The 14169-nt window shown below is 37.9% G+C and overlaps 1 protein-coding gene across 6 annotated transcripts in view; it reads left to right on the top strand.

Moving 5' to 3' along the window:
• The window catches only part of VPS13B (vacuolar protein sorting 13 homolog B), a 431250-nt gene that overhangs the window by 380032 nt on the left and 37049 nt on the right, over positions 1 to 14169 (top strand). For all 6 annotated transcript variants that reach the window (XM_068183911.1, XM_068183916.1, XM_068183903.1 and 3 more), the window contains 2 exons: positions 3963 to 4124; positions 13870 to 14025. In XM_068183911.1, the coding sequence (XP_068040012.1) occupies positions 3963 to 4124; positions 13870 to 14025 (318 nt within the window). The remainder of the gene's footprint in view (positions 1 to 3962; positions 4125 to 13869; positions 14026 to 14169) is intronic.

Raw genomic sequence — 14169 nt, 5'->3', positions numbered from 1 at the left:
GGTATGGTACAAAGTGTTATTTCTAGGGAAAAGCTTTAATTTTGTGGTCTCACATAAGACCAAACTCCTCAGAAGATGGAAAAGCTCCTGTTTAAACCTGTTTTAGACCACTAGAACCTCTTTTCCTCATGGTCTGCTTGGTGCTTAACCTTTCTGTTGGCAGTTGCCTAAGTTTTATTAATGAGCTGGGAGCAGTCAAAATGACATCTGTGATCACAGTGGTTTCCCCATCTTTCTACAATAAGCACAAAGAACAAGGGAAAAGGATACATAAGATTTCTACCTGATAATGCCAGGACATTACTATGAGAGTGAAGTTTAAAGAATCCTAAGGAAAATGTTCTTTTTTCTTAGAGAGCCTTCAAGGGAGATAAATTGCAAAAGACTTTCTGTGAAAAAAGACATTACTAGGTGATAGTGTGTATGTGTATCTGTGTGTGTGTCTGTGTGTACATGAGAGGGAGATAAAAAGTTTGCACAAGTCTTTGGTAGCTTGTGAAGCACAAAGAAAATAACTTTGTGCATATGAAGAAGCCTAGGCTTTTACAGTGTGGGTTTTTTCCAGATCCAGAAATGCTTTGTAATAGCTGTGAGCTAAGACACAAGCAAAAAGTCCTGAGACTGGGAAAGTCTGGTGACTAGTATTATGTGGGATGTTTTTTCACCCCTCTCTGAGTAGAATTCACAAAATATTTGAAAGACCAATAAAGGAGAGACACTTTCCAGGCCTCTCTGAGACAAAATAACAGCTGAAAAATGATCTAAAGAGGGGCAGGAAATTGTCCCCTTGGAACTGACCTTAATCTGTATCTGATTCAGGCTGTTAATCTTTTGCTGATTCTTTTGATTCGCTGTTTTAATTCAGAGAGGGATTTTTTTCAAATCCACGCTTAGGTGTTTCCAGCTTCTGGAGTCATCATTCAGCCCTTCAGCATCATTGCCACACAAATGGCCTGGTTCTATTTGGTTTTATTGTGCCTGGTTTATCTAGACATTCTTTTATCAATCAAGATTTCTTCACTCCATCCTTTTGCTGACTTTTTTTTTTTCCTCCTTTTCTGCTTACTCTAGAAGCTTCTACTGTCAGACTTCAGCAGCAATGTGGGATCCAGTTCCCTGTGATGGGTACAGGGTGCTGCAGCAGATCCCCAAGGACAAAGACACATGGGTGTCCAGTGCATAGTTGCCACACTGAGCTAAAGCATCCTCAAGGTTCCTTTAGTCATCTGTTGTTATCAAGACTGGAGGCATCAGTAGCTTTTTCTCAAGCCTGGCAGTGCAGAGCAATGCCCTATTATGCAAACCTTGGTGTTTCCTTGGTTAAAACTTTGGAACTATTATAAAATGGAACCTAAAATACCTCTTTCATTTAACTTTGAGAACTGTTGTTAAAAGCATTGAATTCTAGTAGCAAATCTAGCTTTCAAGACTAATGATTAACAGCAGTCATTCATCAGCACCAAAACGTGTGCAAGTGCACTAATAATTCCTGATAGGATAACATTCCCCAAGCAGAAGTTCTGTGTATGCCAAAAACTCGCTGGATTCTCTTTTCCCTCTGGGAAATGCAAAACCCTACAGTTTGTGTTTACTTACTTGAAACTATGTTAGCTACTAAGGTAAAAAGATGGAAGTTCATCATCTTATGGCATTGTTCTTTCAATCTCTGTGTTTCAGCAAGAAAATGTATTGGAGTGAAAAGAAAAAGCTTTCTTAAATTCCCCTGGGCTTGTGTATAGGTTTGACTCTAACAACACGCTGAGCTCTGTGAACAGTAAATCCTCCCTTTTAAAAAGAATATTTTGCAAAGCTGCAACAGGAAAATACATATATTTGCGGTAGACTTACGGGTATGTGGGTATGGCAGCTTGACAGTAAAAAGCCATAGATCCACCACTAGAAAATGCCAAAATAAACTCTGCACTCACTGTAAATGTCAGCCTTTAGCACACTCAGATCTGCTACTGAATGTGATACAGACATACTGCTCTGTAAAGAATTTCGCTGCTTGGAAGAAGTGCAGTTTTGGTTATGCTCACCTGACTCCTGTTTCACAAAAGATACCTGATCTTATGCAGAAGAAGTAATGAGATTTGGGAAGAAGTTTTAATCTGAATATTCTCATGCTAAAATATTCCTAGGGTGAATAGTATTTGCACAAACACTCCCAGGCAATCATTCTGACATTCAGTTACAAAAGGAATTACAACATGCCTTGATTAAGGACAAAGAGGCAACAGACACAAACTGAAACACAGGAAGTTCCATCTGAGCATCATGAAAAACATCTTTACTGTGAGGGTGACTAGTCACTGGAACAGATTGCTCAGAGAGGTTGTGGAGTCTCCTTTGGAGATGTTTAAAAGCTGCCTGCATGGGATCCTGTGCCGCTTGCTCCAGGTGAACCTGCTTTAACAAGGGCATTGGACTAGGTGGCCTCCAGAGGTCCCTTCTAGCCCCAGACATCCTGTGATTCTGCATGTAGATTCACCCTAGGTTCTTCTGGAGAAACCAGTAGTGAACATGCATTCAAGGATGCTAAACTGGACATACCTTAGACACTTCACTTCTCAGAAAAACTTCATGTGCATCACCCAGTAATGTGCTACAAGCAATGCACCAAACTGATTTTCAAGGATAACTAAGGCTGCATAGGAATCTGTGACAAAGTATTTCTCTCCCTCTTGTTTGATCTCTGAATTTCTGTAGGCTTTGAGGCACATTGTTACCAAAGAGCTAAGGGATCCATATGATTGGAGGCAGGGAAGGTGCTAGCTTTGTAATGTCCATTTAAAAGGTCCACTGAGAGAGCAAGGAGGGGAAACAGAATCAGCTCTCAAAAACCATGGAGGTTCCATAAGTTAGAGAAAACGTCGTGGGAAGAAAGGATGAGAAACAAGTAGCTGAGCTATGTTGTGAAGAGGGAAACCAACCAACAGAAAAATGTTGTCATAACAGTGTGCTAGGAAAGATGGGTCAATAAGAGGTAACAAAAAACACAAGAAGATAAATGTTTTGTGTTAGAACCATTAAATTGCACAGAAACTATTCAAATGTTGGTTTCTTTGAGTAATTGTTGCAGTTGCTAGATAGTTGCTTGTAAGTGGAAGGTGCCAGCTCACTAGTAACTAGGGCAGAAATATATAAAAGATGATCTCCAAATCAAATTGTCAGTCACATTTTGACCTCTCCCATACAGGGGATTATAGCTTGTGCCTTCAGGGGTAGAAGACCTGTAGCTGTGGCAATTTTTATGACTGTCATATAGTCTCATTGTGTCAACAGAGTGACAAGCAGCCAGACGAAAAGCAGCAAGAGAGGGATGGAAAGATGCTGGAGAAAAAATATTGTAAAATCTAAAATACTTTTAAAACCCTTTTTTTTTCCTATTAAATGGCATGATGTATTTTCAAACTAGCTTCATGGAGCTGTGACAATACTCTACTCATGTCTCCTTTTCTTTTCTTTAGTTGTCTTTTCAAGTGATGTGGTATTAGGAAAGAGGGAGTCTTCTGCTGATCCACAGCAATATTTCAAATTAGAAGCAGGTGGTGGGGAAGAGGAACTGTAAACCTGTTGGCCTGAGAGCTCAGTTGTCAAGCACTGAGAAGCCTCTTCATGCCTCTCTGCTCAGCCTGTTGTACCCTGCTTGCCCTATGTAATGTCATTTCCCACTGAATAAAATGTTGTTGAAGTTGTTTACCCAAATTAGAAAATTTAGTTTTTTTGTAGTTTTAAATCTTTAAAATTTGCATTGCAAAAACATAAAGTAAAATATTTAAAGTCATAGGATATATTTTGTCAACCCAGAAAGTAGATTTTGCAGAGATTACTATGAGGCCAAAGCTGAGGGAAGAGATCTTGCATTTCTGTGTTGTAACAGTCGCCACTGGGCAGGCAGCTGCCAAATGTCCTGCAACTGACATTGATTCTTCCTGGCTTTCATATGCCTTTCCTTTCAGAACCGATGCCCTGAGGCAGAGGAGTTTGTCTTCAGCCATTTCGTGATCTGTAATGACACTCAAGAGACGCTGAGGTTTGGCCAGGTGGATACTGATGAGAATATTCTGCTGGCTACTCTCCACAGTCACCAGTACAGCTGGCGCTCGCACAAGTCCCCACAGGTATGTCAGACACTGCCCTTCCAGGGCAGCATTTGCTAAAGCTGATGGTGGCTTCATGCATTGCTTCTTTGGTTTTCTCTGTGGTCTCAACCATCTCTAAAGCTCCAGTTCCTTCAGGAGTCACACACTGGGGCTGCAACACAGAGAAAAGGTAAACAAAGTGTGAGGAAAGCCAGAAGTCTTTAAAAGTTACTCTCAAGGGTAGAACTGGATGTGCACTTTTTGTAAAACAAAGCAGTTGTCTGAAACTTCTGAAAAAAGGAAAGACAACTTGCCAGGTTTCTATAACTAAGCGATCCGTGTTTCCTGAGATGTACATTAGAGATTTGGGGAATTTTTTTAACCAATTGTTTTTACCAGAAGCATCTGTTCACTGAAATTGTTTGCAGAACAGGGTCAAACCGGACAAAGCTCTCAACTTAGTACTTGCCTTAGAAAAGATTTGAAATTGTCAGAAACACCCTACTTATATAGTTTAAATAATACAGTTTCTGGGTTATTGGATTTTTTGTTTTAAGGATAAACACTGAAACTGAAATAAAATACTTTTAAACTATCAACAGGAAGTATTTCAATGAAGCTGTAGAATAATTTAAGTTGGAAAGACCTTTAAAATCATTGAGTCCAACCCAATACTGCCAAGTCTACCACTAAACCACGTCCCTAAGTGCCACATCTTTTAAAGACTTTCAGGGACTCAGCCATTCTCTGGGCAGCTTGTTCCAATGCTCAACAACCTTTACCATGAATCAGCTTTTCCCAATATCCAATCTAAAACTTCCTGGCACAACTTGAGGCCCATTTCCTCTAGTCCTGTTACTTGTTACTTGGGAGAGGAGACCAACACTTGAGAGGTGGTAAAAAATAGACTTCTCATCTTTTTTCAAGACAGGACAAGAATTTAAATCTAATTGTAAAAGTGTTTATGAAACAGCAAACCCATTTCTTCTCTTTTCTTAGTATATACCCAGCTCCTGCTGAATAGGAGACTACAGAGCTGTGCCACCCCATTTGCTGAGCAGTAGTCCTGCCCTGAAAAATTAGGAGGATCCTAGGAGGAATGTAGTGAATGGGAGTTCCTAACATCTCTAGAGCCCTAGGAAATACCAGTCTTAGCATGTGAGAAGGCAGCAAATTTTGAATTGTAATTCTAAACAGGAGTTGTGCCCACTTTCACTGCTGACAAGTTTCAAGTTACACTGGGAGGCAGAGATGGCAAATTTACTGTGGTTTTCATTCCCATGTCAGCTGATGGATATGCAAAACTACTGAATTTTACATGAATGTGGTAATCTGTGCAGAGCAAAATCTGCCAGAGTAAACAATTGCAGTTGACACTGAACTCAGGGCATAAGTTAAGAGGAAGCCAGGCTCATAAAAGACCATCTTAGCTGAGCAACAGAGGAGCTGTTATAAAAAGTGTGTGCTGGTGTAATAGTGACAGAGAGAGGCCTTTGGAGACTTTGAGACTCTGGAGTACTGTATGTCCCTTTCCATGTTTTAAAAAAGACTCATTTTCTCATACCCACGAAACGCCTGTGATGCCCCATCCCACAGGCGAGCAAACCAAGCGGTGACTGTGCTCTGTGCATCTGGGCACGTGTCAGAGTGTGGGACAAGATCCCCACTCATCAGGTGAGATAGGATTACAATTTTTGTCATTCCCCTTGATTGTGTGAGGGAGAAAGAAAGCTAACTAAGCTTAACCTATAACTCATAAACAATTATCACTTGCATTTGTAGCAACCACCCAAAATTACATTTAAACCTTTTCATAAATACATGGATGAAGAAGAAGGAAATATTTAAAGTAATGTAAACAAACCCAGAACTAAGTAAGGCTTTCTTCTTAAAAAATTCTTACATTCATTTTCTGATTGCTTACTTAAAATTATTCAGTTGTGAGAATCCTCATTTTAGATAGATGTACTAAAGGTGTAGTTCTGAGTATGGTGTATATTCAGTAATGGTTCAAACTGGAAGGAGTTTTAAAAATTAAGATTATGTCAAGCAAGTGAAAAGTTGAAGAATTAACAACAGCTCATTACTGATACTTTCTCTTAGTTGCAACTGAACTGCTAAAAACTATAATCAGAATATATGGCATATAGACATCTTACACCTGTAAAACTTAAACTGTGCTTTCAGTCACAGACTTGAGCAGTGCAAAACATTCCATTTTCATGGCTGCTATGTAAGTTTCTTATTAAATGAAGAACAAAAGTGCAGGATGAAAGGTGGAAAAGTCCATCAGAAAACCAAATCACACGTAAGAGAGTGGGTGAGGTGACAGTAGGAGCTTCAGATTCATTTTTCAGATATTCATTCTTCAACTAACAGTTGGTGATGTCAAAGGGTTTCCCCATTCTGTTTTGCTCTGATCAGATTTAGATTCACTGAAGAATTGGGCTGATAAAAAGTCAGGAGTGTCATGATGGATTCTCATGTCCCAGGAGATGGCAAAGCTAACTGCTGACTCCTGACTCAGCCGCACTGCTGGCCAGCAGGCTCTTCTAGTAGGGAGGTTCTACTTCCCTTGTTCCAGCCTTTGGAATAATTTCAACACGATTTCTGCTCTCTTAACATTCTTAAACAGCCATGTCTTGCTGGGAAATTTAGAGATTAAAAAAACAGCACTGAGGTAATTTCACTGAAATTATATGGGAACACAGGCTTTCTACACACAGTTGAGATAGAAGCAAATTTTCTTTACAAAGGTCTTGTAAAGAGAGAACCTTGGCATTCCCCTATAAGCCTATTCATTTGTTTATTGCCAATACGAGTGCATTGTAAATACAGCATTCAGAATGGCAGTTCATCTAACCAGTACATTTAAATTTTTAAATGTCATTTAAAATCATACAAAAAAAGTTTGTTTAAATATTATTACAAATGTTGTCATGTACTTTTTTTAATGATTAATACAAATCCTTGAAATGAAAACAGCAACTCAATCAAGACATCAGGTTGTCCCTGTTATACTATGGCACTTTTCTAATTGTTTCCATGCAAAACTATCTAGCAGCTTGTTATCCAAAGGTCAGAATAATGCCCAAGCAAGGACAAACCCTCTGAGTGTCATATTCATGGAATGCTAGATGACTTCATAGTTATGAAATTATTTCATTTCTCATGATAATTCCTGACTTGCCAAGTTAGTGAATTTTAAGAACTCTGAGAGCAGATTGTAAGATAAATGTGAAATAATCCATACTTCTGGAGTCAGGGACTTCCCTCCAGGCATTAGTTCATACTTGACTTACTTGACTTACTCTTGGGGATAAAATGAGTTAGGACAAGGTCTTAGATACCACATTCTCTTACTGGGAAAGAAAACCAACTTGCACAACTTTGGCTGGCTCATGTTTCTTGTTACACAGGCACTAAGAAGCAGCGGTTGCCATGAAATACTTTATTTAACCTCTGCAAAATGTTTTTTTAGTATGGCAAGGCAGTTCAGTTAAATGAAAATAAAGTTTTAAAAGGATTGTATTTCTTCTACATTCACATTAATAAAATTCTCCATTTTTCTTTTGCTTATTAAGAATAGAGATGTGGTAATTGCCCATTTAAATAATTTAACACAACTATATATATATATATATACACCTAAAATATATATTTTAGCAGATAGTTTTATAATGCTTTATTTGCATTTAGAATTAATTTTATTATTAATGAAAATATAGGCTAATTTTTTTTAAAATTCAACTTTTTTATGTTACGAAAACAGCTATAGCACACCAAGGATTTGGATTTATCAGCTCTTGATGGTGTCCCTCCAACTGTTTGGCTTAACTTAAAGCTCCTTGCTTCCTTCATTTTTTCCCTGCCTGGATCCTTTACATTTCAGGGAACCTAACCTTTCCCTTTTAACTTTCACTCTGATTCCTGCAAGTCTCGCTAGTTTGGCTAATATTTCAGCAATAAGTCTGAGGTCTGTTGCTCACTCATCTACACCACTCCGTCACCCCCCACATTTTCCTCAGATTTCACGAGGTTTTGGCCCCCCTTAGGGATAAGACACCCCCAACTATATAGTCCCTTTCAGAGTTGGGGTAGGTCCAAAACTGATGGCATTTGAGGCTTTAAGCAATTCTATCTAAAGCTGCCAGAGTTTGTGAGTTCCTTCTGCAGATTTTAATGACAGTTAGAGGTCTGTTAGATATCATTAAAAAGAAGAGAAGATACATCATTCTGTGCTCTACAGACAACACTGGCTCCTACATTATTATTGGATCAAGTCTGCGCTCCTTATCTTGATCTTCACATTGTTTTGTGGGATGGGCCCCAGTTACATCAAAAGTCATGTTTGTCTCCAAGACAGCTGTGTTTTTTAGATGAACTGGAGCATATGATACATAGGGTGAAACTCTGAAGTTAGAAGAGATCAGATCATCCCAGTAATTTACTCAGAGTTAAGGAATTCTGTCTTGCAAGACAGTAGGCAATTGGAGGGTCCCACTAGGGACCACAGCAAATGTAAAAGACAGATATCCATGTGAGAGTCCCCTGAACGTATTCTGCAGATATTATTTGCTTATGAACAGACAGCAGAAATTGTCTATAACGTGCTAGTTATTACTGGTTGTTTTCCCCACACTCAACTTCAGCAGAGTCTTCTGAGGAAGCACAGAGTGATGGATTTAAGTTAATTTGTGTGCTTTCTATGCAAAACGTAATGTTGCACCGTAGAAGTTTTTAGAAAGAAGCAGTTCTCAAACCCTCTGTAGTCCCCTTCCAAGGTTACAGTAACAGTTACACATTTTCACTTTTTATCATCTTTAGCTTGAAGCAGCAGATAGAATGGATAAAAAATCAGTTGCTACGGTGAATTGGGCAATGACTTCAATGAGAATGTGGGTATTAATAAAATATATTTATTTCTTATCAAAGTAAGGAAATATGCCTGAAATGGTGTCATTTTATTGCTACTTATATAGAATTTGAGGGAAAACATATCTATCACTTTTCTGATCATACATTTACAAAGTCTTGAGTAGATATTAGTACTGGTTAGGACATTATTAGTACTTTCACTGGAACACATTTAAAATTTTTCTTATTTTAAATTGTGTGTCTGTGAACACAAATTCTAAATTTTATAAACATACTTTTTAAAGGCTACAATAGTTTTACAAATTTATTTTACAAATAGTGAATTTGCTAAGAACCTCCTCCTCATTCTACCAAAAAAAATACTACTGAAGCCAAATTTTGATTCATGTTGCAGCAGGATCACAATTCATTGTCATTTACTTCCAAGTTGCAGTTCTTTCAGATATTGGGTTATATAATGTGTAAAATTATATGCAATACTCTGGGTTCAAATTTAGAAACTGTAACTTATATATAAGTTGTTATTGGGTTATTTTCCCATTTTACTGTTTAGGAGTGTTACAGGTTCTCTGAACAATCTCTTGTACTTCACATAATCCTCCCCAGGTCATTAGGAACAGCATCAGGCAAAAAAAGCTGTATGCTATTTTATACTGTTCACATAGTGAGAAGAGTACTGTTGCTTTTTTGGGGGGTCCTGCATTCCAAATCAAAGCTTATACCGTATTACATGTAACTGAATTTCTAGATAATATCTGGGCAGATAAGGATTAATATTCTCCATGAACATTTATAATTTGGTTACTGTTCCTAAACCAAAGGACTCTTCTGCAGTGTGTAGGATGAGTTTGTTCCTGTGAGGTTCAGGTCTGCTTTGCAGGTAATGGTGAGATTCACAACATCTCCAGGAGCCCCCAGGATCAGAGTTTATCTGCCAAGTGTGACTTTTTTTTCTACTAGCCAGCATGGGGGTGATGGAAATTACCTTTTTCCATGCTCTGTACTGGCTTTCTGTCCTGCAAGGGCTGATGGCATAGAACTGGCCAGATCTACTAGGTCACTTGAGAAAATGAAGCCAAAGTGAAGTTCAAGCTGTTTTGGTGGCCACTGTGGCTGATAATGGCAGAATAAATAAATAAATAAATATTTCGTTCACTGTTTTTCCAAATACTAATTGGTTTTATTGTTGTGAATCCTAATCCTAGTCAAGAGCCAGCTTGTATTGTGAAAACACAGTAAAAAAGACAAATCAAGCTTCTCCTTTAATTTTTCAATTAAAAATTTCTTTAGGTTCAAGTCTTAGAATTCAGCTCCCATCTCCAGAGCTATATTTCCTCCATGCTGCTTCATTATCACAGCTTTTATTTTACTGTCTTCTAGCTTTTAAAATAACAACTGCTCCCACATCATTTACCAGGTCCTCACTTGATTCTTTCCAAACTCTCAGAGCTCATAGCAATTACCCTTGTTCCCCCCCAAAAAATGTTTTCTAGTTTCACTTGGAAGACAAATACAATCTAAAGAATCTTGGTTAAACCAAGTTAAATCTGGTGAATCTACAAGCAAAGTAGAAATCAAATTTGCATCACTAAGCATTTTGAGGGCTCAAGCTTTAAATTACTTACACAGTTGGAAATTGATGCCTTTTCTGGACAGGCTAAATTCTTAGTCTCACTTTTAATCCCCCATTTTAGTCCTCATGCTGTGTCATATGATGCACAGCTTTATTTACTCAGATCATATCCTTCACTCACACATCTAGCTGAAAACCTAAGTAAATTTTGAGAAGCATATAGAAACATTCTGTGAAGAGGCATGATAAAGATATTCTTTATTTTAATGATAAAGCTTTTCTAGCCATTTGCTCCAGTAAGAGCAGCTTCATGTTAATCTGCCTCCCTTGAAGTAATTTCTGTTCCTCTCAAAACAGAAATCCATAATGGCTAAAAATTACAAATCCAAACCCCAGCCAAGTCTAGTCAAAACAAAACTCTCTGGGTTATCTGCTGGTATATTTCCCCAGCAGAAAATGCAGAAATCAAATAATTGCATAAATGAATGCCTATCTTCACATATACAATAGATAATCTGTTTAAATTCTCTCTAAGCTACAAATTTTTGCTTATCAATGGATTGTATTTCTTAGAATGCATTGAAGTCCATTTTTTTGTACTTTAATGCAATCAATTCTGTTTTCTCCTAATATATGTCCCATACCTAGCTATATTTGTTGAACTTTTTTGAACAGAGTGTCTAATAAATTCATAGAGTTAGCATAAAGCTTAATCAATGAAAGAGTCAACGACAATTATTGCAAATCTTTAGTATCAGGTCATTTTGCAACCTGTTTGGTCACAGCAAGGTGCAGATATATTTGCAAGGTTCTGGGTTCAATCACCAAGGTTCTGGGTTCAATCCCTGTATGGGCCATTCACTTAAGAGCTGGACTTGATGATCCTTGTGAGTCCCTTCCAATTTAGAAAATTCTGTGAATCTATAAATCTGTTTTCTGCTAAAATTATGCTAATGTCTGATTACTTAGGTCTCTAAAACCACTGCCACTTTTATTTCCTGTCGTATATTTCTGCGTCACTCAGTGTCATTTGCTGATTATTTCTAGCAATCCAGAAATCTCACATTAAATAATCACTCAGAGATCCTTTTTTTTGTTTTCATGGAATGCAGTTTCTTGGCTCAAAAGTAAACTTATACAGCACCCAATTCTTATACTGTTAGGTCATTAATACAAATATGTTAGATATCATTAAAGTAAATTATGAAGGCCATATCCTTCGTGTTTACCAGTATGCAAATTGTATGTTTGTAAAATAAGAAAATGCCAATAGATGATAATAGCTCTTCTTTATTTTTCTTTCTGAATCTTGAGTTTAAATGCAGACTCATCGCTACACAGAAAATTAGTAAGGCAGCATTTGGGAGCTAATGACTGCTCAGGGAAAGCTGACAGCATGTTCCTTGGGAGCATTCAACTCATGAGCAAAACTGTTTATACAGGGTGGGAGACATCCTAGTGTTGTAGCTACATGTAATTACTAATTGTCAATTATGGCATTTACATGACATCTATCTCTGGAGCACACAGTATTTTGTGGGCCTGCTCGCTGAAACTGACCACTTAAGTACCTTTTCTCATTATTTGGCTGTCATTTCCAGCTACCATTCTCTCCAAAGTAAACAGTTTTCGTGTTTTCCTAATTTTCATATGTGGTGAGATTTATTCCCAGCTGTCTCTGTGAGAAACTGAACAGATTCCAGCCACTGCAATTGGATTTTTTTGTTGTTTTCTTTTTCCTTTTCTTTAACTAATGCTTCAGAATCCAAGTGACATGTTTATTTATGAGTTTGACTATCCTAGTGTACAGCCTCCCTCAACATACGCTTGAATATAAAGCTGTGCCCACACTGTGCACATCCAGATGCCTGTCCTTGCACACACGGGCACGTATCAGCCTTTGTGCTTCCAGCATAAAACTCATTTGAATCTGAATGCAGCAGTCATCACTCTAGCAAATTCAAAAGCCACCCACTGAATGGATGTTATTGTTCTGTGTGTAACTTGTGCTGAGGATACTACAAATTGCAAACAGGCTACTGAGTTGTAATATCTTTGAAAGTTATTGCTGTGGTTGTTTCTTAAAACAATGAAGGAAACCCCAACATCCAGTCCTTCACTAAGTCCAACTGACCAGACCCGTGGTGAATGCTATCTCTTTCTGGAAACACATCATGGAAGAACACAGTATTTACAAGTTTCAGTTTTTGCTAGTGTAAATAATCAATCTTTGGGCCTGATCCTGTTCTCAATTACTTAAATTAATTAATGACAGATGTCCAAAATCAGAGTGAAATTCAACCCTCAAGAGAGAACTCCCACAAGGCCTTCATATGACTGTTTTAAAGAACTTAAGTGATGCTTAGGCTTTGTGCTGGCCCTCTGCAAAGAATAAATTTTACCCAGAATGCTTATTGCTTTGATCCCTTATATATAACTCACATCCTTAAGTTTGCACAGCCACAAAAGATCCATACAGAGCTAAATAGCCAGATCTTCAGCTGGTGTAAATTTATGTAACTTCATTGACCTACATGGAACAGTACCAATTTTCACTACTCTGGCCTAAAGAATCTCCATGGGACAGAGGTAAGTGCGTATGGTGGGTAAATGGATGAAAGGCTCTTCAAATGATGAAAGACTGTATTGCTCTGGAAGTGATTTAAGTTAAACTGGAAAAAAGCCACTCCTTTTCCGGAATAAATCACACAGGGAGTATAATTACGCAGTTAAATCTCTTCTCATGCATTCAAGCTTGAGCTTACCACCACATTTGTGTAAGAAATGAAATGTTTCCCATCTCTAAGCAATATACCACATTCTGCATTTAATAGACACATATATATATGCAAGCTGTACGAGTCCTTCTTTATTTTCGAAGAGAAGGGTATTTGGAATTTCTTATTCTGAAGGCAAAAGATCTGGCATGGACCTGTGTTCTGTATCACCTTGCTGGTAATAGAATGGGCTTCTAGAACAGTTTCAAAGGCAGTGAAGAAAATCTCTTATTTCCTGTTTTATGCTCTCTAGTCTACTTGCCCTTTTTTTTTGTGAACAGTTGTATGCCTGGATGTTAAACATACTCTTAAAGCAGGTAATTTATAGAAATACTTGGTTCAGAGCCATTTTATGGTATTGTTGCTTCTTCTGATTGTGTCTGAAATCACAGGATTACAGACTGTATGGATCATTCAGACAACTGGTGTGCTTAGCATTGCTGAGATTTCAAACCAAGAATATTTCTCTGTCATGGGAATTTATATCCTACTGCAAGGCACTTTTTTTTCCTGGTTATGTACTGAAGTAGTAATTTCTTTCTTTCTTTCTTTCCAGCTGTTACACATCTGTATTGAAGGCTGGGGAAACTGGCGGTGGTCTGAGCCATTCAGTGTGGACAATACAGGGACCTTTATTCGCACCATTCAGTACAAGGGCCGGACAGCATCACTGATTATCAAGGTTCAGCAGCTCAGTGGAGTGCAGAAGCAAGTAAGGATTTGATCCAGTTAGGAAAAAATAACGCGAGTAATTTAAACTGTTGCCTATTTGTGAATTAGTCACTTTGTTATTTATTCTCTCCTACTGGGATCTGCAAAAAACAAGTATAAAAGCCTTTTGGGGCTAATTTGTGGA

This window comes from Anomalospiza imberbis, chromosome 1 (genome assembly GCF_031753505.1).
Source record: "Anomalospiza imberbis isolate Cuckoo-Finch-1a 21T00152 chromosome 1, ASM3175350v1, whole genome shotgun sequence".
Taxonomy (NCBI): Eukaryota; Metazoa; Chordata; class Aves; order Passeriformes; family Viduidae; genus Anomalospiza; species Anomalospiza imberbis.
The sequence above is the reverse complement of the archived record's forward strand: the minus strand, read 5'-3'. Positions and strand labels throughout refer to the sequence as shown.